The sequence below is a fragment of the Tigriopus californicus genome, chromosome 7, assembly GCF_007210705.1.
Source record: "Tigriopus californicus strain San Diego chromosome 7, Tcal_SD_v2.1, whole genome shotgun sequence".
NCBI classification, from domain to species: Eukaryota; Metazoa; Arthropoda; class Copepoda; order Harpacticoida; family Harpacticidae; genus Tigriopus; species Tigriopus californicus.
In genome coordinates this window covers 6,683,256-6,705,728 of record NC_081446.1, presented here as the reverse complement: position 1 = coordinate 6,705,728, position 22,473 = coordinate 6,683,256, and the positions used below count along the sequence as shown (strand labels likewise).

At 42.2% G+C, this 22,473-nt stretch overlaps 1 protein-coding gene and 1 long non-coding RNA gene across 2 annotated transcripts in view; one reads left to right on the top strand and one right to left on the bottom strand.

The window, feature by feature from the left end:
- Nucleotides 1-1,461: 1,461 nt before the first annotated feature.
- The window catches only part of LOC131882946 (adenylate cyclase type 2-like), a 34,453-nt gene continuing 13,441 nt past the window's right edge, over nucleotides 1,462-22,473 (bottom strand). The window contains exons 10-22 of the mRNA XM_059230241.1: nucleotides 20,441-20,576; nucleotides 19,805-20,116; nucleotides 18,306-18,343; nucleotides 18,051-18,224; nucleotides 13,588-13,682; nucleotides 10,013-10,134; nucleotides 9,454-9,645; nucleotides 8,289-8,470; nucleotides 6,824-7,079; nucleotides 5,387-5,533; nucleotides 4,746-4,850; nucleotides 4,020-4,256; nucleotides 1,462-2,404 (exon numbers count right to left, since the gene is read on the bottom strand). Of these exons, the coding sequence (XP_059086224.1) occupies nucleotides 2,234-2,404; nucleotides 4,020-4,256; nucleotides 4,746-4,850; nucleotides 5,387-5,533; nucleotides 6,824-7,079; nucleotides 8,289-8,470; nucleotides 9,454-9,645; nucleotides 10,013-10,134; nucleotides 13,588-13,682; nucleotides 18,051-18,224; nucleotides 18,306-18,343; nucleotides 19,805-20,116; nucleotides 20,441-20,576 (2,167 nt within the window). The 3' untranslated portion in view covers nucleotides 1,462-2,233. The remainder of the gene's footprint in view (nucleotides 2,405-4,019; nucleotides 4,257-4,745; nucleotides 4,851-5,386; nucleotides 5,534-6,823; nucleotides 7,080-8,288; nucleotides 8,471-9,453; nucleotides 9,646-10,012; nucleotides 10,135-13,587; nucleotides 13,683-18,050; nucleotides 18,225-18,305; nucleotides 18,344-19,804; nucleotides 20,117-20,440; nucleotides 20,577-22,473) is intronic.
- On the top strand, nucleotides 11,246-20,446 carry LOC131882950 (uncharacterized). The gene is made up of 3 exons (XR_009373560.1): nucleotides 11,246-12,502; nucleotides 13,539-13,879; nucleotides 19,948-20,446. It is a non-coding gene; the product is annotated as an uncharacterized LOC131882950 (long non-coding RNA).

Genomic DNA, 22,473 nt, shown 5'->3' with positions numbered 1-22,473 from the left:
CCTGATATGTATGACATTGTTCTAATGATATGATAAGTATCTGGGCAGTAGCATTCCCAAATAGAGACAACTAGTCAGGGTCTTCGGAATAATCTCGTTTTGTGAAGAGACATTACCCTTTCCACTGGGCCACTCGCAGGGCACTTTTGGGCTTCTTTAAGCTTTCCCTTGACCTCTAGTGGATATCAACCATTTATTAGACCACCAGCGGGAAGGCCAAACCAGTCAGTATATAGGCCCTTTAAGCGAGAATCTCGAAGCAAGGTCTGCTGAACGGGGGATGGCAGGGTACGTTGATGTAAATTCTTGGTTGCACTGCTTCTCCCACAGCGTCTAATTTTGGCAATCATCCTCCGTACGTGAAGTTCAGGATCCCCCACCGCGAAATGCAGCAGATGAAAATCCCGTCTTCCATTTTGTTTTCCTTCCTTCCGTTGGAGGGAGGAATCCATTAAGCGTAACCTTCGGCGGAAAGTTCCGAGAAAATTTCCCGAACACGATCGACCCACCCGAGGATGTATATAGATAGAGAATGTACTCGTAGTGCCAACGATGAGCTACGTCAACACCAACAAGCAACAACAACAAAAAAACCCAAGTCAACTGAGATGGTATTATTGTCCATGTTCTACCGACACACCAACAGAAGAAATTCATAACCCAAACAGGGTCCTATATGAAGTGAACCGTCATTAGCTCACTGTTTCGGCTTTTCATCTCTGAATTGTGGATGACAAATGCGACGACCAAAGATGAAATGATTGCACCCTTACAGTTTACCTTTATTCTGAAACTTCAAAGCGTAGCATTAAGATCTAATTATAGGAATGTGTTGCTTCGAAATACCCATATAGGAAAATCATCATCCAAATCAACTGGAGGCATCATCACTCTTATTTTATACATCTACGTAAAGACCGACCAGATTGACTTGAGTTAATCAAAGGACAATTAATAAAGCTCCAAAATCACATCCGACTCCATCGAGGAAGACGCAACAATGAACCTCAAGGGGATACCTATCATTTGTCTTTCAGCAAATGCTCAAAATGAATGAAGTCTTCAACATCCTTGGATCACAAGGACCATAATCGCTCTACTACGTTTATTTCAAAGCTTCATCTTCAAAAGAACATTGAAATATTGCATAAGCACGTTTGTCGCAGTATGACACTTGGGAGCTCTTCGATAGTTTTTCTTTGTCACATCAAGTTGTACATTAATCATTGACTTAATTGGGGGTCACAATCATGTTATAAGCAATGCTGGATGATATAAGGGTCATCGTGGAACAATGGAGCCAATTGTGAATCCAAGACCTTTTTAGGGCTTTCAGGAACACATAACGCGACTTATTCATTCCCTGAATAATCAAATAGGGATAAGGCAGAAAGTGTGACTCGAATAAGTGGTTCCGATGTTTTTGTGTCCTAACACTATTGGGAACTTGTGGCATATTCCTTGCCACGTTTCTTGACGAATAAATTTCACAATTTCATGGTTCTATGTTACTAGTTACTCAACTAAATAAATAGGTACAACAACAATCGATATAAGATTAATCCAACATTTATCACAGAAGCCAGAGGGGTCATAATACGTTGCAGTGTAAGCTTAATAATGAGTTCCAATTCTTGATTGACCACGTTGAGGTGTGAGTGAGGGGAAGTGATGGATGAAGGATATTAAAAGAGGCCAGACGAATTCCATGTGCAACTTGAATTTTGGCAGCCCCATCATGAAACATGTGGTGGAGCCAAGGATAATTAATTAGGAGTGGTGCCAAAATCAATAGGGGTCACTGACCAAGGTCTATATCGTATTGCTTCTGATATACCGTGCCAAGTCAATCATTATTGCTGAAATTGCCCAGAGTAAACTTATCAATCTCAAGAGGTTTTCATTTGAGATTGGATTTTCCAATTCATACGAAATTCTACTATCAGAAGAGCACCGTCAATGTTGCATTGATAGATATGAAAGTAGCCCCCATTTCTAGATACTCTATTGAGTATGGCAAATTTTCTTGGGGTGATGTACAGTAGAAGGTGGGTTTTTACAAGATTAGAGATATGTTTCAATCATGAGGATGGGTGGGTGTGTGGGTTTCGGGTGTGATGAGTTATATTTTGGTTACGATGAGATTTGAGTTTTGGGTTTCATGGCATTCTTTTGAGTATTCGGTTACATTGCTAACTTCTACATGGTTGCCGAAGGAGACGTGGGTTCCTCCTCAATACTTTTTGTACTTGCTCTCATCCGGGTTGGGCTTCTTGTATTTCTTGTCAAATGGGGTTCGCACAAAATACGTGGTGATGATGCCTTTGCCCTTTACGAAAATGGGCCCTCGCAAAAGACACTCGTGTCCGGCTCCCATCAGAATTTTCGCCGTATCTTCCGTCACCTGTGGAGAAAACAAGCCCAAGATGAGTATCAGTGGAAGTACATGATTGAGTTTATTGTTTATTGTGGGTACCGAGTTGGATGACATTTTTAATTAGGCATGCAATTTGAAATCTTCTGTCTTTTATCTCGTTAGAAATGGAAAAGGGGTATGTTTTCCTAATTCATAACATGGCCTTGATATCTCAGGATGCTCCAGAAGCAATGGGCTTGATCCTGTCTGTCTGTCTGAATGTCTGTCTTCTTCATTGTTCACTGATAGATGTTTTCTTGCCTTTTTTTAGTCTCAGATAGCAGCTGGATGTGGGCTGTGTTGTGTAAGACGGAGTGCATCTTGGCCTGTACAATAGAGTACGTTCCCTGTCAAATTGAATCCCCATCCCATCCCTAGTCGAGTTAATACCAAGGGTATCCACATAAGTGCTAAACTGAGACTCGGATTCACCTCACAGGTCCGTATGAAGCTTGACATTTTCAAGACTTTTTCTGTTGGGGGGTTTGGGTTACCTCGTTTATAAAGGTGAAGGAGACTGAGGCGCCTCCTCGAAGCTCAAGCGCTGTATTTGTAGTCTGAGGTAGAATAGTTATACTTCATAAAAGAGGACGGGTATCATACACAACAACAGGAAGATAGGATTCGTAGCCTTCAAAAGACGTTTTCCTTGGGGGGCGAAATTAATGTTGCCAATAAAAGTAACATTTAGCTTCATGTCTCATCGCTCCTTTTCCCTCACCCCATTTCCCACCAAATCTAGTCCAGACCGTGGCATGGGATGGTCCATAAAGCGTGAATGTCTTTACGCCTCAAGTTTCACTCATATTTGGAGATTTGAAATCTTAATTCCAATGGAAGTACAAAGGAAAGCGGTCTTTGTACAAAAATATTCATCTTTCGGGATTTATTTGCCCAAATTCTCTTGGCAAAGGATGTGTGATATATGGGTGCTTGGAATAGGTCTCCTTTCCCCTCCCTTTTCTCGTTGGTTCGTGTGTTCCTTCTTTCCTCTTTTCTGCCTTTCCCCCTTCGTCCCATACACCTTTCTATCCACCCACTAACCAACCAACCAACCAACCAACCAAACCACCAACCCCTAAGAAGCCACTCACCTCACTCTCTAAGATATATTGATCTCACAATAGTCCGGGAGCCATAACGGCATAAAATAAGGAATCATTGCGGCAAAATAAAAGCATTATGAAGATTTATCGTTCCCTTGGTCCCTTTTGCTCCATCCACTTGGATTTCTTTGGCCAACTGGTTTTGGTTAGAGCTTTCAGTTTTAGCGCTATTGAAAAGCTTCATCATTGGGCCCACTCAGCCACCCACAAATGGAAAGGCAAAAGATGAAACCAGACCACTCGATATTTCAAAAAAATACAATACCATCTAAAACGGCTATGGCCCATCATACAACTTCAGGTTCCACATCCAAAACTACCCCACATAAATCAAAGTGATCAATGAACCATATCGCATATGCCAACAGATTGGGCACTAGTAACATTTCTTCTCGATTCTCTATCCTCTTGGGCCTTTTCTGAATGTGCAGTCCTGGTAGTTTTTATGGGCTAGGTGCATGGTGCAATAAATCAGCCACAATTTGCGGATGGCTTACCTGTATTCGACCCATTTCCCCCGTGGATTCCATGCGGCTGGCCACATTGACGGTGTTGCCCCAGATATCGTATTGTGGCTTTTGCGCTCCAACGACTCCGGCCACGACGCAGCCCTGATTGAGACCCGCCCTGAGAGCAAACCGTTGGAAACTGTCCCGATTAATGTGTTCCAATAGGGTCATCAGCTGCACGGCGAATTCCACCAAGATCGAACAATAGTGATGCTCACGTATGGTCTTGAAAAGGAAAGAAGGAATGATTTCATCATGGAAAATTTGAGTGCAGGGGTTCACGTGGATACGAAACAAGGTCAATAGGCTCTGTGAGATTAGAATAAATAAAGCAAAACTCCTTTCAGTAAATCATGACCTTTCTCATCGAGACCTCAAAAAAAGTTCATATTCAATAGTCAATCAAACTGTCAACCAAAGGGAATGAACGTTAATAAATAATAACGCGAGGAATTGATCGCCACATATGGATGGCTTTGGAGGTGCTATGGGTAGGAGGACTCCTTGAGAAATCATCAAATCCCTCTTGACGACAGTTCGGGTTGCAAATTGCAAATTGCAACTGGAGAATAGAATTGCGAATGCAAGCTTCAAATTGAAGGCAAGCGTTGGTTTGACTAGCAATTTGGTCATTCGCAATGAATGCCGTGTCAAATTCAATTACATCTCTCTCGGCTAAATTCGTTCCCTTGATGAAAGGGAGGAGGCACTTACGGCGCGTTCTCCTTCTTTGCCCGGTTGCAATCCTGCCGCAACCATATAAGTGCTTCCAATGGTTTTGATTTTCTCGAGCACGCTGAACTTGGGCTTCGATAAGAGCTGGAAAAAAGAAATACATTTAAAGAAAAGTCGAAATTGCTCTTGGTAGTTACATATACGCATACAATTGTATACGTCATGTCTAACAGTATGTGTACGGTACGCATGTCTAGTGAGCGGTGCGTGGTAATCGGTTGTAGAGCGAGAATTTCATTTTCCAAGAGACAGTCAGTATTGTTCAAAGCTAAATAATGTCCATTTGGAAGAGCGACCTCAATCGAAATCATGATCTCACGATTTTCGCACGTTCACGATTTTTCTTTCCTATTTTTTCTTTCTCCCTGCTCTTTCAATGCAAGCAAGTCCTTTCAAAGTGCTATTTCTGTCCTTCTTCAAGATCTCCTCTTTTTTTTTTTGCTCAGGCTCATCATTGTGGTCCTTGCACTTGAATTTTGACACATCGGGAAGAGGTGCCAGCAGATCGCCTACCCGAAAAGTTCTTATCAGAAATGAAGGAAAATTTGTTTTCCAAAATTCTTGCAAATGGAAAAGTCAAGGTCCTCAAGTCAAATCAACATTCAGAATGCGGCACTCACTTTGTCAAAGTCGCAGATGATTTCATTGAGGAGTCTCAAGCATTCCAACCCTTGCTTATTGATGTCGTTTTCATCGTAGAACTCTTTGTAATTAGGAATACAAGCGAACATCACGGCCACATTCTCATAGCGTTCATTGTAGAGCTCCTGAAATAAGAAAATAAGAGGATCAAGAAAATTGATAGAAGCTCTTCTTCTTCTTCCTCTCATCTTTTTCCTTCCTTCTTTTTGTCGACCTTGCCAAGGCAACGGCGTCAGCATCATCATTATCATCATATTCCATATTTGGACATTTTTCGTCGAGCTTTGAGCTCCCCGTCAGTTTTAGTCAATTAAGTAGAGCTTAGATCTCTTCCCCTTTACTCTGTCAAATTTTGCCCATGCTTCAAAATTAGGGGTGAAAGGGAAAAAAGCAGATTTGCTTTGGTCAGTTTAAAAAGCTGATAGGTCTAATGATGAATTGAAATGTGAACGTCTAGTGGTTCAAATACTGATTGGGTTATTCGATTTAAATTCAAGATTCATTTGTTTTGCTTTTTCATGCGGTAATTTTCCAAGGCTTTTACAAGAAAGCACCTGCAAATCTCCTCACAAATAGGATTGATATTAGTTGTTAAAGTAGCAAAGGCGTGTGTTGAAACCGCCTTTAGGTATGATAGCGATTCATACTTGAATAAAAAGTTTTTTTTGCAAGAAATGTGAAGAAGTCGGCCATATGCATGAAATTTGAAATCATTCGAGGGATGCTAGTTGTTTCGTGAGCAAAAGAAATGCCAAGTAAAATGAAAACAAAATTCATTTGTCAAGACAATTCCCCTGCCTTGAAAAAGTTAGATAAAAGGAATTGTCAGGTATGGACTTTTTAAAGGAAAAATGGCCCTTGTATTACTTATCATACTGGCATTTGAGATATTTTTGGCCAGTGCATCACATTGATAGTCAAGAAAACGGTAAAGACGGTAAAAACGGTGACCCCAGTGATTGTTAGGCTCAAAAACCTTGCTTTACAACGACCGTTTTGGTGATAATGATATTTTTACTGGAAAGATAGTTACGGTACCCACTTTTAAGCACTCATTTAACTTTGCTAATCTATTTGTTCTTAAGGCCTTCTCGAAAGTAAGTTGAAAATTAATCGATCATCAGCCAATCAGAACCAATAGCAAACGTATTTTTCTGAATTAGAAAGTCTGACAACCATACGTTTATTCAGAGTATTTGCTTCTCTCTATCTCGCTTTCAATACCTAGTTGGAATGGTGTTATGGTGAAGGTGAATGTGTTTGTATTACTTGGAACCAAACCATTTATATGTACATTGTGCACCTAAAGCTCATTCTAAAAATGTGGAAAACCACTCACAGGCGTAGGCTAAATTTCGGTCAGTTCATCTTTTTTACTCGTAGGAACAAAGGTGTGATTAATTTCAATTACTTACGGCAGTGCTCTGGGTTGAAGGCTGGCCTCGAACTTGAAGAAGATAGTGCTCGGCCACGTGGGCCGGAAGAATGTTTTCCAGCAGAATCTTGTTAATGCCTCTCATGGTGTCCACCCCTTCCTCCTCGGTGCTGAGTTTGTTTCGAAAGAGAAAATCCGTTCGAGAGGTGAACTCAAATTGACGGTCCAAAATGTGCAAGAGGAAACACATGACACCAACGGTGAAGGCAAATTGGAACCACATTGGCCAAGCACAACTGTGAGAAGAGCAGCATTTCGTTGATGGTATGAATGATAATAGCAATAGTAATGATAATGGCAATTACGAGATGGATGGACAAACAATAAGTCAATATTATATTTATAAGGTCACGAGAGTGAGATTCCAGAGTGAGAGTACATTCGAAGACTGAGGAGGAGTTTAGTGGTACATGGTGAAAACTTCAGAGCAGGAATACAAAGTGTTTCCTTTGTAGTTCTACGGGTTCCGCCACTGAAGCGTACAATACAGCGAAATATGGAAGTGCACGTACAGAGCCAAGCAATGAGGTCGTCTTTCCTTTCAGCATAATTTTCCGACCAAGTTGGAACCTGATGTTCTTTTGGCCTTCAAGCGACCTTTGTGTGTGTTGGGCAAAATGCATCGAAACCAGTGTGTCACAGCAAGGACAAATCAAGGTGGTGTACAACCCTACGGTAGGATAGGGAGGATCCCCATTTCACCAACACTTCTAGATCTTGACGTTCCCTACCACTACCTAGACCACCAAGACCACCTCCGTTACCAACACTACCAACATCAATAGCGGCAGCAACAAGAACATACTGAACATATTGCAGAGCCACTAAACTTGGTTCCATTTCGTGACACAGGTGCACTAAAGTGACAACAATTTCAAACGAAGTTCACTCTTTGTTGGTTGTTCTTGCCCTCGAGACAAATATCATTGTGCTCATAAAATTACTGGAGCTCTCTCCACCTTTCACTTTCAATGAATTGCCAAATTAATACGTAAAGAAGTTGCTCACATTTGTTGGCTTTTTGAGAGTGAGCATGAAGCGGCTACTTTAGAAATGAAATATAGGATGATCCACAATCCTTGAAGTCTTAAAAGGGTTCAAAAACCATTTAATACGTAGTCCACAGGTTTTGTTAGTTTAGTAGATTCCAAGAATCCAGGTTTGCATGAAAAGGGAAGTATCCTTTCGGCTCTCGGGATGCAAGTGCAAGAATGTGCAAGAACAAGAACACGCTTTATCTGGCTCGTCTTTCTAACCAGCCATATCTATCTGATACATTCTTGTTTTTACGTACATACAATATGTAGCGATGGCTTGCATGTGAAAGGCTTATGACTTAAGAGCCGAGCTTTTGGCACGTCCTTCCTTATGACTCGAAGGACTCGAAGGACTCGAAGGACGACTCGAACGGCTCGTCAGACTTGCCACCACCCAGTCGGTCTTACCTTTCCTCTTGTGAATCTGTCCATGATGGAACACTCTGATGGTGTCTAATGATGCCAAAGAAGATGGCTAACTGAGCGCTTGACGTCAAGATCATGGCCACAAATTTGATAAGAAAGTTCACGTGAAGGAATACGGATATCACGATTAAACTCAGGAGACAGCTCATGATGGCTGCGTCCAGCTGAAATAGAAGAGAAAAGAGGGGAAACGTGAGCTGAGATCCTGAATATATAGATCAATGAATGGAGCAAAGAAGAGACCCTCTTCTCATCCTCACTCAGTTGGATGTATGTGTTTTGATCAGCATTAGTTGTTAGGCCATTCTTATGAGACACAAGACTTTGGTCCCTGGCAGTCTAGGGGATGTCCCAAAACTGTCAAAGCCAACCAATGACGAAGCATTGACGAGGAAAAGAAGTCACCAAAAGGAACAGTATTGGTGCTTTTGTTATTGTTGTTTTCGACAAGAAGTCCTCTTTCATCCCTGCGAGAGTGCTGTGCCAGTGTACGTATTACCTATTTTCGACAGCGGTCTCCCGTCGTTATCGTCACGAATCTGTTACACTCTTAGGATGATTTCCCAAGTCACCCACTTTATTAGAACACGAACGAACCAAGGGAAAAGACACGCACCATGCCTCCAGCCAGCCAATCCTTCATTTGGATCAACAATAGTTCGTTCCTTCGTTCGACGGTCGTTCATTCGTCTCCCGTCCTTGCTCATGCCCCAATTCTTGCCTCGAGTACACACACACACACACACACTCACTCACACACATACATACACATAGGTCCACAGTTACATTTTGTACTTGCACATTCAAAGCACCATCGCCGTTGGCTTTCTTTCTTCCAACCTGCTGCTGTTGGATGGGCGAAGCTTCCCACTCGGGATGGTCTTTTGCACTCTTCTTCCACGTTAGGGCGGGATAGATGAAATCATGTTGGAACAGTCACAAGACAAACACGCTTGATTAGAAAACGTACTCACTTTCCCAAGCTCCTACAACTTTATACGTAGTAACAAAGCTCCACCCAAACCAAGCGGGATTAACGCTCGACGAACACGAAAAGTCAATTGAAATCCCACGGTTCACTAAGCGCACAAGTTCCAAGAAGGTTCCAAGAAGAAAAACGAGGGGCTTCAAAAGTGGAAATGCTCACCGTGAAATTAGGCTCTTCTCCGTCGATGTTGAGAATCGATCCATTGATTGCACGAAAATTGTTGTTAGACTCGCCTGATTCAATAGGAGCTATCAGTGTGGTGGAGAAAGTGAGATTGGCGAGGTTGGAAGTTGAATTGAGAAATGGCAGCTCGATTTCCAAAGCCAAATCACTCGAGGATTGAGAATCAATCTGAAAATGAAAGCTCATTATAGAAGTGTGTTTTTCATATTATCCCTAGGGCGATAAGTTAAAACTTGCCAGCCACCACTATTAAAAAAGACCAACAAGCAAAGGAAAAAAAACAGGCATCTCTTCAGAACTTTCAACTTAAGAGTGATAACTAATTGTTTAATGTTTTAATGTTCTAAGCCGCGAGAGTCGACCGATGTCTTGTGACAGACTAATTTTTACCATGTTGCACTGAAATCTTTGCAATATTGTGCCTAGCTTCTGTTGAAGCAAACATCCATAACTGATTGGCCTGGAACGAAACTGTCTACTTTTCCCAAACAATGCTTGTCAATCCAGGTTTGAGGCGGTGTCTAGTCAAACTTACGAGGACCAAGATGACGCATGTTCCAGTAAGTGTGACAATGAGAAAGAATAGCATCATTCTGATCCAACTATTCTTGGCTATCACATCACCTGTGCCATCCCGGCATGCCGGCATTTCGGCAGCTGAAAAAAAGAATCAAAAAGTTTGAACTTATATTAGATAATGTACGAGTAGGGATAATATGTGGTGTCTATTAAGGGCTTGGTGAATATTTTGGTAATATGTAATGGTAGGCATTCAATTCCTAAATGATATACGGTTTTTGTCGACTTGAGTATGAGTATTCTAAGAAAGCTCTGCAATGCCTTTCAGGTATGTTTATTGGACGCGTGTCATACCGCTTCGTTAGGTAACCCATGGTCTACTACGCCTGTTGTAGAATTTACACACATTTTGATCCAAATGTTGCCCTTGAGCCATGAGGTGCAGATCTGTGCGGAAATGCAACCAGAAACTGCTTTGGAAACTTTGCGTGGTTTTGGGTGTCATTCTCCGTTAATGGACGACATGGGATTTCCGCTTTAGCAGAAATTCAATATCCGCTATGGAAAGAGAGTCACGTCAGCTTTGCTCCAAATGAAATGGAACACTTTGGAATCATCCGGCTATGCTACGAGCTCTTTTTTTAAACAAGCTGCACTCTAACGTTCAGTTTGGTCGGCTCACAAATCAAATAAAGAAACTGATTGAGCAATCTTATAGCAAAAATGTGCAAAAAATTACCTTAATTGAAATCCATACACAGTTATTGTTAAATGACAGCTCCAAATGCAGTCGCATCTTTTGTTTGTTAATATCCCCGATTCACGATCTTTATCAAAAGGGACTGTCAAGTGAAGGAAATTCAAGGAAAAATGTGGTCCGGCACCCTGATTTTGGGCATTTTGAGGAGGGAGAACTAAGACAAACATCACAGTCAAGTCGCACCTTCAATAATCAAGTGATGGGGAGTGAGCTGTGTTACAACAAATTGGCTCAATACCACATTGATATTTGCTTAGACGAGCAGGTAAAATGATATAAGCGTCAAAATTCAATGCATGCACAGTGTGGTTTGGCTGAGCATGTTGTCTTTGATTTTACTCCATGGAATAACGTCAGTTGTTCATGAACGCGTTCATTTGACAAGCCCCACAGGGAGCATTGAGTGGCATGAAAAGCTATAGTACAAGAACCGCTTTATTTTTAGTTGAATTCAATATTTGCCTAGTATCTCAACATCTTTTTTTATTCAGAGAAGGCTTCAAAATCATCTTTGACGACAAAGACTTAATTCCTCATTCAAGCTGAACTTGAACGAACCAACTTCCAGCCTCTTAATATACTTTTCATGTCAAATCAACCTTTGATTGCGAAAGAAACATTGCAAGGAAAAGTTATTGTCAATCACTCACTGCCAACCTATGGTGTTTTATGGATTAAATCTAGTCAAAACGCTTGCTATAGAAAAAAGGCCTCATGTTTTTAGGTACACCAAAATAGTGTTAATATATCTCAAGGCTACGAAATATCATAAAGTTTTGAGTTCCTACTAATCAAAATTTGACTTGGAAGGACCCTTTTGAGTCAGAGATGACATGGACTTAGTGAAATTTGAAAAAAATGATTTTTCTTTCCAAAGCCCTCTGCCAAGTTACGTTTTCAAGTTTTCAAGTGTCAAATGAGGCCTACAAGAATGTGGAGACATACACAAGAGGACTTCAGACGTTCCAGTCACAAACAGGTACGAGCAGAGTTGCCAAGCTAAAAGGACATGACTATCATTGTGGCTTGAAAACAGTCATATGCCAAATTATCTACAATTGCTTGATTTGAAGGTGCAGCTTTCACCTAAAGAGTTAAGTTCATCTGCAGAACCTAAGTTGTTTAAGAAAAAAGGACATAATTTAAAGGTTGACATTATTTTAGATCAAAATTAATGTTTATCAAAAAAATGATTTTTTTTTGATTTTATAAAAGTTCAAAAGGAAAAAGGATATTGTTCTAGAAATAAAGGTCGCCAAATGGCAACAACTGTTCAGAATAAAACTTTGAGGCTATTTGAACAAAGTCACCACAACATGTATGGCAGCCCTGGTTGTTTGGTGTCCCTACCGTCGCTGCTACAATTGTACCAATGATGGCGAGCCGGCTACGAGTAAGGTTGGAAACGAAGGGCAACTTTTTTCTTGCTCTACCATTTTCTGAACTTTGTTCCACAGTCAGAAGGCCAGACGGCAGTCCTCCTGTTCGTCTTAAAGGTCACCTAGAGTCGAGTGACTTGACTTTTGGGGCTCCTAGGACCTCAAATGGGGACACCAACAACAGCACTTACGAAGAGGACGGAGAGAACGCGGAGGTCGTTCGTTGTCCTGACGGATTTCGTCTTTCTCGGTAGAACAAGGAACTTTGTGTGGAGAACGTCTCGACGAATGTGCGCACCTACATATATTCGTAAGACCGTTTCTTTGCCTACTCTAGAAGTCGTCAATGGAGGCAGTGGATAGCTAGGTAGGTATCCACTACAGACGTAAGTACAGCTTTGTCGAGAGAAACAACTTTTGCACTCGGTGGCCAGGACCAGATTTGGTCCAAACTTTTTTGTCCGCTTCTCACCGGCGAACTCGCGCCAAAGATACCATGATACAGAAAAGAAACTTCCTCCTTGTCTCAGCAGTCAGCATGCCCCTCACGGTTACAGCTCTGTTGGGGATTGAGAATATTAGATAGCCGGGTGCACCCTAAAGTTAGTATGATAGAGCGAAATGAGTGGATCAATGGTTACTTACTGAAGCACGAGGGTCGTTGGTACTGTGGTTGGCTGGAGACAAGCCGCATTCTTTTTTTTTCAATTGTTCCGTTGACCCTTTGAGTATCTCAGAAAATAGTTCAGGTGGTTGGAAATTCATTGCCACTGTTTGCTCTGTCGGAAACAGACCGTCAATCTGTTTGCGAATCTGGATTTACGCCCCTCCTTTTAAGGCGCCACAACCGATTACAATTCAATGCAATATTGCCGGCCAGAAATTGGTGTAGAACAAAGACAAACAAGAGCAACCCATTTCACATAGAATGCCAGTGTAGGTAGTTTGTATGGCTTATTCAATTCCAATTTACCGCTCGGATTCACATGCAAAGAAATACTCAGATGGAACTTGGGTCGAGTTTGAGTGGAACCTGAATGGACCTGAATTATGACCAGCCAGTCCTTAACAATGCCATACTCTGTACCTTTGTTAACTTGTCCTAGTCGACTATGGGACTGACAACACTCTGACGTATCGCTTTAGTGTGCTTATGCAATAGCAACCATTTTCCTAACCGTTACAAATCACACAACAAGTTCTGACTCGTTTCAAATCCACTTATCTCACTCTTGGAAACTTATCCCCATTTGAAAAAAATGTCTCCCCCCCCAAAAAAAAGAAAAAATCGTCCAATTTCTCATTCAATTAGTTTGTTTCAAAGTAAAAAAGCTTTTATCTAATTGAACATGAATGAATAAAATCATAGACTAAAGATTCATTTAATTTCATCACATTCCTAGACGGACCAAACGTTAAAACACTCACTCGTCGTCCAGTTGACGAACTCACCTTTTGACCATGACAGCATTGGCATCCACGTCAACACGAGGAAGAACGACAATACCAAGGCAGTGGGGACCCATGCCAGGAACATGAGGTTCGTACTGAAATATCAACCCAGAAAACACGATGAATGGAGGACTTACCACCGTTGTATGTAGACAGTATGCCTATCGGAGAAGGGAATCTTTCCTCAACATTCACCGTTACGGATGAAAACATACTGTTTTGAATGAGCAAAATCCCCACTTTGAATGTGGAAGGGATATTCCTTTACGGACGTGAAGAATTCAAAGTTTAGGTAAGGAATGTGCTTCCTCCTCGAGGCATAAAGAAAAATGATTCATTTCGTGCGACTCGAAACTTCGGAGAGCTTTTTCATTGGCGCTTAGAAAGTCAAATTAATTAATGGAAAAGTTGTCCTTGGACTTGACACTTTGGTGCATCGACATCAAAAGGTTCCCAGGCAATTCTACTTTCCATCTTGCTTGTCGTCTCTTTATCTCTAACTAACTAACTAACTAACTAGCTAACTAACTAGCAGCACTTGGGTCGCTTTCAAGATCATTGGACTTATGACTGCATAGTCTTCCATGTGGAAAGACGCTCAGATTTCTCATTGCATTATGAGAGCAAAGCACGCAATTCATTTCAAGAGAGTAAGGCTGGATCATTTCAAATCCGGAGTCGAGAATTTTCGTCTTGCTTTCACTGGGTGATGGTAACTCGCATCCAGCTGGGATTTATCCTCGTTCTAGGATTGGATCCTCTTCGAGCCCCAAACTAGTCAAAAGTGAACTCCTCTTTCGGCAAGATGCCTAAGAAAATGTTCATTGTTCTTCCTTAGGATGTCAGGCTGTCTCTTTCCGATCCAAAATATGCAGGGCCCAAGCTTCAACTCACTCTGTCACTGTCTTCCTGTCTTCCTGTCGCCTTTCCTCTCTGTCTTCCAACTCATTTCCAAAATTTCTTAGATAAGTCCATGATCCATTGTTGATTGGTGTAAGGTAGCATCCGTCTTTATTGCACTGCTGCTATGTTCTTGAGCATTCCATCACTTCTGTTCAGAAGTGTCACGCTCGCAGCCATAATCCCCATTCATTCATTCATTTTCTCAAGAGCACGTTGTCCAGATCTTGACTTGCCATAATCACTCGACAATAGATTCTTCGAGAAAAGATTGGTAGCATCTTGGATCGATTGTGAGTCTCCAATACGAGTGTCATAACTCCAAGTTAAAACGCTCTAACCATGTATCGTTTATCGTGGTCACAAATGAAGCCTCGCCTTAACATTTGATGGAAAAATTATTGTTATTGACGAGCTGATTTGTGACCTAAAATAACATATGCAAAATGCACTCAAGGTAAAAGGCGGTTGCTCTCGGTATGTTCTTCATATCGCTTCTTAGTCATAGCCCTTAACGACACCGTACATACAACGACACCTAACGATGTGTTTGGTTAGTTACGCAAGATCCAGTGGAACTAATCCAATCTGCTTTCCCGACTGGTCATTGGAGGAAGAAATGTGTCATGAAAGTAATGACACCACCATGTTCCATTGGGATAGACGAGAAAACTGGTCCACGAACCATATGGAAGAGGCAAGCATACTCGCGCACACCATGCTATGCTAAGCGATACCTTTTTTTCTCTGTTACTCTGTCAAGACCATGATGTCAATGGGAGCTTTTGAGGTTTATTTGTACATTCGGGACATGGAGCTGGAGCGAGAAGGAGCCTTCAAACATCTTGGACAATGACACGCGATGAGAAAACACATCCGTGGAACCATCGACACTTCTTTGTGTTTCTACCTAGTGCCTTCTTCTTAAGCTGTCAACCAAATATGTCCCTCGTTCTAGGTTACCATATTTGCATAGCAAACCCAAACCCATGTATTTCTTTTCAAACCTGTTTGTATGTGACTACGAATATGCACATACGAACTTATGCTGAACTATACCGAGATGCCTCAGAGAAGATAGTGCTGAAATGAACCCGATAACTAAAGCATTCGAGCACTTTGAGCACCCGATAACCGTCGATAATGGAATATGTTGTACGATCGCATAAGATGTGCTACCTAATCTCCTGAGGAGTGAGAAGTAATCAGTACAATGTGACCACAAAATAAGCGCTCGTTGCAACCATGTGGTAGCATTTTCTGACGCTTGTTCCATTTCTTTAGTCAGCGCATTTTTTACGATAAGGTTTATTGTATCTGGAACCACATCGTGGGAAGATACTACTTTTGTCATGGCTCACGAGAGGGTCGAGTTCTCTCAAATTCTTTCGCCTTCAATTTATGGACTTTTTCGATCGGGCGGACTTTTCAGCCAAAGTTGTTGTATAACCTTCGCCAATGCCCGTCGATCGTGGTTGAGTTTTGGGCAAAGGCTTTTTCTCCCTTAAGTCAGTGGGCGACCTTGATCGAGGAGAGAAAGAGAAAAATAACACTCAACTGCCAGAAGTCATTTCAACTTCTTTCCAGCGTGAGGAAATTCAAGACGTCGAGCGCCATTTACACTTTTTTTTGAAAACGAGCCTTAGGGTGGAAAAGCCCCATTTTAGTCCCACACTTTATCTAGGGTCGAGATGTGTTAGTGTGAAATCCACATTTTCTATTCGCTGGATCAAAGTAGTACAACATTGAGAAAAGCTGAACGATAGAGTGATATGGTGTAACTTTCTGACCTCGGAGCTTGTCGTCTCACTTTTCTTGTTCACAAACAACCAGGCTAGGTTGAGAAAAAGTTCTGGGACGAGAGTCCAAACGTTCCAGCTTGGCAGTGTTCCACACCCTTGCACAACTATCATAGACTAGTCGCCCAAGGTCTTGGTTCTCGTTGGAGCTTTTTTCGAACTGGAAACCGTGGTCTCTCAATTCGAACAATGACGTACAAGATGAATCTCTGAATACGTGAAAGCCGCCATCAAAAGAGAATAACACCATATTGTTGAGCTGAAACAAATCCAGCCCTTTTGTTGTAAGAGTGGTTAAGGGATTCATCTTCATTTGCTTGCTCTCTGATCCTTAGCGGAATAACATGTTCTCATGTTCTTTCAAGGTTGAAACTCATACGTACATGCCACAGAGTAACTCATTGGACGATAGTCTTTGGAATGTTGGTTGGGCTATGAGTATTCCACATCAAGGATCTGTTATGTGTTCACAGACAGCCAGCGGGAAAGAGAGATTAGGACCACATCAGTTGATCAGCGCAAATCGGAAAGGGGATCAAGCTGGGCCATAAAAACAAGACGCAGAGCTTGTGACAAGCTCAGCGCAACAAAAAGATTGGACCCGTGTCCAAAAAGACCAGAAATGAAGAAAAAAGTCCAGGTCCACTATCCTTCCATTAACCATGACATGATTCGACACGAATTGGAATCTTGAAGGCGATTTGCTTTCAAGGATGTGAGGGAAAGGGAAAAGCAAGGAAAAGGAGGTGAAGAAGGCGAAAGCGGGCTAGCCAGCCAACCACGAGGCGACCGATTTCCTCAGGGGGGGTCTGGACTATTTTTTTCGGACTCCAGATGGGAATGGCTCTCCCAACCCTAATATCTTTTTGATCCTACTGGATACCCCCGAGGTAACATTAAAACAAGATAAGCTTAGCCCCTATAAGGTCCACATCGGGTTGCAAGGAGTATGTCAAAATCTAAAAGCAGAAACATGCCCACGACGTATATTTTACAACCTTTTCTACTTTTTTTATGTAGAGTCCTCTTATCACTAAATAGCGTCAAACCCTGTTACAAATTAGAGAATCCTTCTGTATGTAACCCTACCCAAGGGGCAATTTGGAAAAATTCCCTGCAAACTGCTTAATCTTATATTGGTATTTGTGCACCTCGCCCACCAATTTCTTTTTTCCAATTTCAAGTTCGCCAGCACCTAGTAAATGCCAGGTTGTCAAACCAATGTCAAAGTACGTAGGCGAAACACAATTTACGAAATAGATGATGACATCTAGTGTTTACTAACCACCGTTTTCTAATTCTGTCAATCTGATTGGTTTGGTGGAAAGGTTGGGGTACTCTTCCTTCAGCAGTTCCCTCGATCAGAGCAGCCATTTTCAAATCAAGTCCGAATGGCTTTGATTGACTTCGTTTGTATTAAAATAAGATTCTTTTGAGAAATAAGCAAAAGCGAACTTGAGGAAGGTCGGCTGAAAGCTCCTCAGATCCGGCGCCTTGATCGCTATATGACTTAGAATCTCGCCACCAGATAAGGAACGGAAAACACATCCTTTGCCATAAACTTGCCTCATCGATTAGAAGCCAGATCCCCGACGGGTTTATCTCTCTTCCTCGTTCTGTCTGACATAGTTCCTTCCACATGAATGGTATTTATTTCGATGCTCGTCTATAAAAGCCTCGTCTGGGAGCCTTTTCGACCGTTTAAGAAACCCATTTCGGGATAGGACATTCAGATTTTGGTGGGAGAGGTTCCCCCGGACTCACCTGGGAATGAGGATAAACTGTATGATGGATAGGAACACAAAGATCATCGTCACACAGGCGACATAGTAGGGAAAGTTGGGATCCGGCTGACGTTGATATTCGAGCTCCGTTGCTAAAGAGCGGAAGCAGAGCCAACCTGGTCGAAGATCGCTGTTATTATCGCAACATCGAGTTCTGGAGACGAAAAAAAGGACAGAGAAACACGCTTGTCGGCCTTCGTCCATCCAGAAAGTGACTCGGTGTATCAATATTTACCTGTTGGGAAGTAGATTCGACTCAATCATGGAGAGCGTCTGGAAATGGAGAAAGAAAGTTACTTTGATGGGAGGCTCTGATCAAAATCCTCGAAAGACCGAAGCAAGAAGAAGAAGAAAAGAAAAAAGCGGCCACGATCTCAGTACAAATCCGTCTGTGACAGGGAATCCTTTCCGGCATGAGAATCAATATTTGAGCCGCTATCGAAAAAAAATCGAAAAAAAGTCTTGATGAAGCCAGAAAGGTAAACTCGGTCGAAATCTTTCTCGTTATTGGAAAATGTTGTACCTTGATCTAGAGCCAGAATTGTCTCCGCCATATCAATATTGAAATCCAACCCAAAAAACAGTCTGGAGGCCGATGAGATGAAAGAAAAAAAAAGTTTTCCAATTCTACCAACCTAGAAATTGCCACAGGCCCTTTGAAAGATTCAAGAAGGAGGAAGCGTCCTTTCAATGAATGTGTTTTGATTCTCTCTGAGGTTGTTGGGCTCTCTAACTCTGTGTTGGTTGCTGGGTTTGATTGCTGGCTGTCTGGCTTGGGCGCCCGTTTTCAATCTTTTTTTAAAACTCTTTTTGTCCCCTCTTTCTAGTTTGAACCACGGCTAGACCCGATCCCTCCACTCTAGAATCACTGCTTCAACTATGTATTTTGGCTGAGGTAGTGGTTGGCTGGTTGTTTGGGCGGTCGGTCGGTCCTTGAAGACGGAGTTTTTTCGATCTCAGGACAAAAGAAGGCAACTATCAAAACAAAATGGGAAAAGGCGAAGGAGCAAGAAAGGTAGGAGAGAAGGACGGACGGACGGACGGAAGGAAGGAAGGAAGGAAGTAGGAAAGTGCAGAGAGATGGTGCTTCATAGTGTTTCATCTTCCTCGGAACAGCAAACAAATTTATAGAGCCAGCCAAGCAAGGTCTGGAACAAGATAAAGGCCTGACTATTGACCCTTGTAAATCGATTGGAGAATGGGCTAATTGAAGTGGATGGTCCCAGAACGCAGGCACGAGGGAACCATCTGTTGTTTTGTACATGGCGTGTAGGTGATTCAACAAGTCCATCCTTGTTCCCCAAGAGCTGGAGGGAACAGTAACAGCGTAAATACACACAAACCCCTGAAAGCCCAATGCACCACCTGCCACGTTTCAATTACGAAGGTATTCATTCACTAGGAGCTCTCATTGCATTCATTCGTGCTCCATTTTCTTCGAGGGAAATTAAAATTGATGGAACGGGAGAAAGTACATACTCATACGTATCCAGCAAAATGTGCATACTTCGTTGTGAACTAGGATGATGAGAGCACCCTCAAACTTTGAGGATTACACGATTGACTAAAGAGCCGTTCATTGGGTAAAAGTCAGTTGACTCTCACACTCAGTTTTTATCGTCCCAGCACAGCCGGAATAAAGGCCTATTTCCCCATTCCCAAAAGTACATACATATATTGTACTACTATCTTATCTCAACAAGTCAATCAAGCCCCTATTTCGTACTCACTCACCGTTATGGCAATGCTTTTGGCCGTCAAATTGTTTTCCGTGATATTAGCGAAGGGCTTGTCTGCTCCCCAGCATTCCATATGTTTCCGTTTGGACTTGATCATGCCTCCCATTGTTGTTGTCGTTGTTGTTGTCGCGCTTCCAGAGCCCACACCACCGCTGCCAAGTGGAACAATTCCCCCTGTTCCTGGTGCTGTTCCAGCCCCGCCCGCACTTCCGCTCCCACTCACATTCATCAAGGACGACGAGTTCGATGATTGATGTCGGTAGCTTCCCGGCCTTCGACCAAATCCTCCGCCCACTGAAGACGAGTCCTTGATTTGTCAAAGAAAACAACGAGATATGAGTTCCATGGAGTAATGAAACCATATGCAGTAAAGTCAAATAATATCATTAGCATCTTTATACGTAGATCTGCTTCAGGCACCCTCGGCTGGAAAGCCCATTAAGATTCATCACTCTCTCAAACGATCTCTTTCCATCTGTTCTTGCCGATATGCTTGATCGACGAAAAAAACCAAAGGCCAAATAATTTTTCACAATTACGGAAATGTCTCTACATAGATCACCACCTGAAGTATCTGAAGCATCTGGATCTTGATTCTTAAACATACAAACATACATGTCTTTTTACTCACCAGAGGTGGGGAGATAATTAAGAAAGTCTCGATATTATTTTTGGCCAAGACTTCGTCTCGCTCTCCACCGTTTCCCTCTTCGACTTCAAATTTCCCATCCAGTTCCATAAGAGTTGCTCGAGTGATGTGCACTCGCCTAGAAACGTAAAAAAATATCTTACATTAGAAATATATTGAAACAAAATGAAATTGGAAAACGCTTAATTAATGTCAGTTTCTCCGTTGCCACGTTCAAATGAGGCTGAAAGACCGCACATCAAGCGGGAATGTGATACTGAGTATAGAGAATCCATCGCAGAAATGATCTTGTTCAAACTTTTCTTGATACCGTCGTGCACTTCTGTACTTCAGATCATGTCCCACGGGTGAGGTGCGTGCAGTTTTTGCATGAATGCAAATTTTGACAGTGGCAATGAAACGAATCTGAGGTTGACACGTTTGTGTATGTAGTGATCATTAAACCTAGTCTTATCTACTGTCAAGTTTCGTGAACATCCCGTTCGTCTTAACTTGTCAGTGTGCGAAGTCTCACTAAATATTCAAAATTCTTTGAAAGCTCACATCGCGTCAATTTTTCTCTTGTCTTTGTGAGTCATCCTATCATTCGAGCCCCAGACCGAAAAAACGCCTCGCTCAGTGGAAAGAACCATTTATAAAGCCCCAGAATTGTTAGCCCTTGAGCCTGATCAATCCCAATTTCAAGTAACGGGCGTCCCTGAAATGGAATGTGTTCCAAAAATGATTTCAAACCTATCTGTTGAGCGGGCATGTCTCTTTTGATTTGGGGTGTCTTTCCACACTATTTCATATGACTGTGCACGGAAAAAAAAGATTCGAATACCTAATGATAAGCCAATGAAAATTTGGTTGGATGGAAGTGTATCAAGATATGAAAATTATACAAACAATAGAAGCTGTTCTTTGAGAGCGAGATATAAGTACTACGGTATATAATGAGAGGCATACTTTCCTTCAGTACGTTCCAACACTCAGCTCGATGGCTTTTAAAATAAGATCGGGGCTATGGTTCCAGCATACGTGCTGCATTGTAGTACAGTAGTACTATGGTTGGAGTACGTTGGTAGGTAATGTGGAAAACGCACGACCAGAACGGCAACCAGGGGGCGAAATGAATGGTCGCAACAATCTCATGAAATATGTATATGGCCTTTATCAGTATGCCCAACCAAATTATCAAAGAGGCATTAAGTGAAGGCTCTGTCTTCTTGCTCTTATTCCCACATTCTTTCTCTTTATCCGTGCCTCTCAACTCATCATCTTGGGAGCTCAGGTTTCCTAAGACATGAGCCCTCTTCCTTCCACTCTATGCACACATTGTTGCACGAAGACTGCCCATTTTGGTACGTATAAAAATATAATGGAGGTCGGATTTGTTATGGAGACTAGTAAGTGAGCTCCCCACCATAACCCAATACCACCAGTTGGGGAGGCACTTTCGGAAAGTTAGTTAGCCTTTAAGGAATTTAATTATGGTGAACGACGAAAGCACCCGAGCAAACAGTCACCAGGTTTTGAGTATCCTAATCTACTGACATACACGTACGAGTACGGCGGTTGGTTTGGTAGATCATCAACTCTCGGTAAAACGTGAAGCGGCCTTTATCACGTCTTGAGCCTGCTTGGGTATTTAATGGGATTCTTCTGGGTGGTTATTCAGTCTGGCATGGGTAAAAAGAATGGAGAGACCTCGTTCGAAAGGGAGCAGAAGGACAGGCCTGTTGGGCAAACGAACATCTGGACGAGGAAACCCCTCAAATGATGTTCCTTTGTGACACACATGATGGTCGATGACCTGGGTTATATCATGCCAAACTATGGCGCTTAAATACACCCTCTGTGAGGTGCGAGGAAGTCATTAGTCCGTTAGATAATCTAGAATTCTGGCGCTTTCGTTAGAATCTACGATTGGAACCAACTCGGCTGATCTGGAGATTAGAGATACTTTCAGATTGGTCACAACTTTCTTTCATCGAGCTTCTCAGCCAACATCTTTCTTCTCGTCGTCTTCCTTG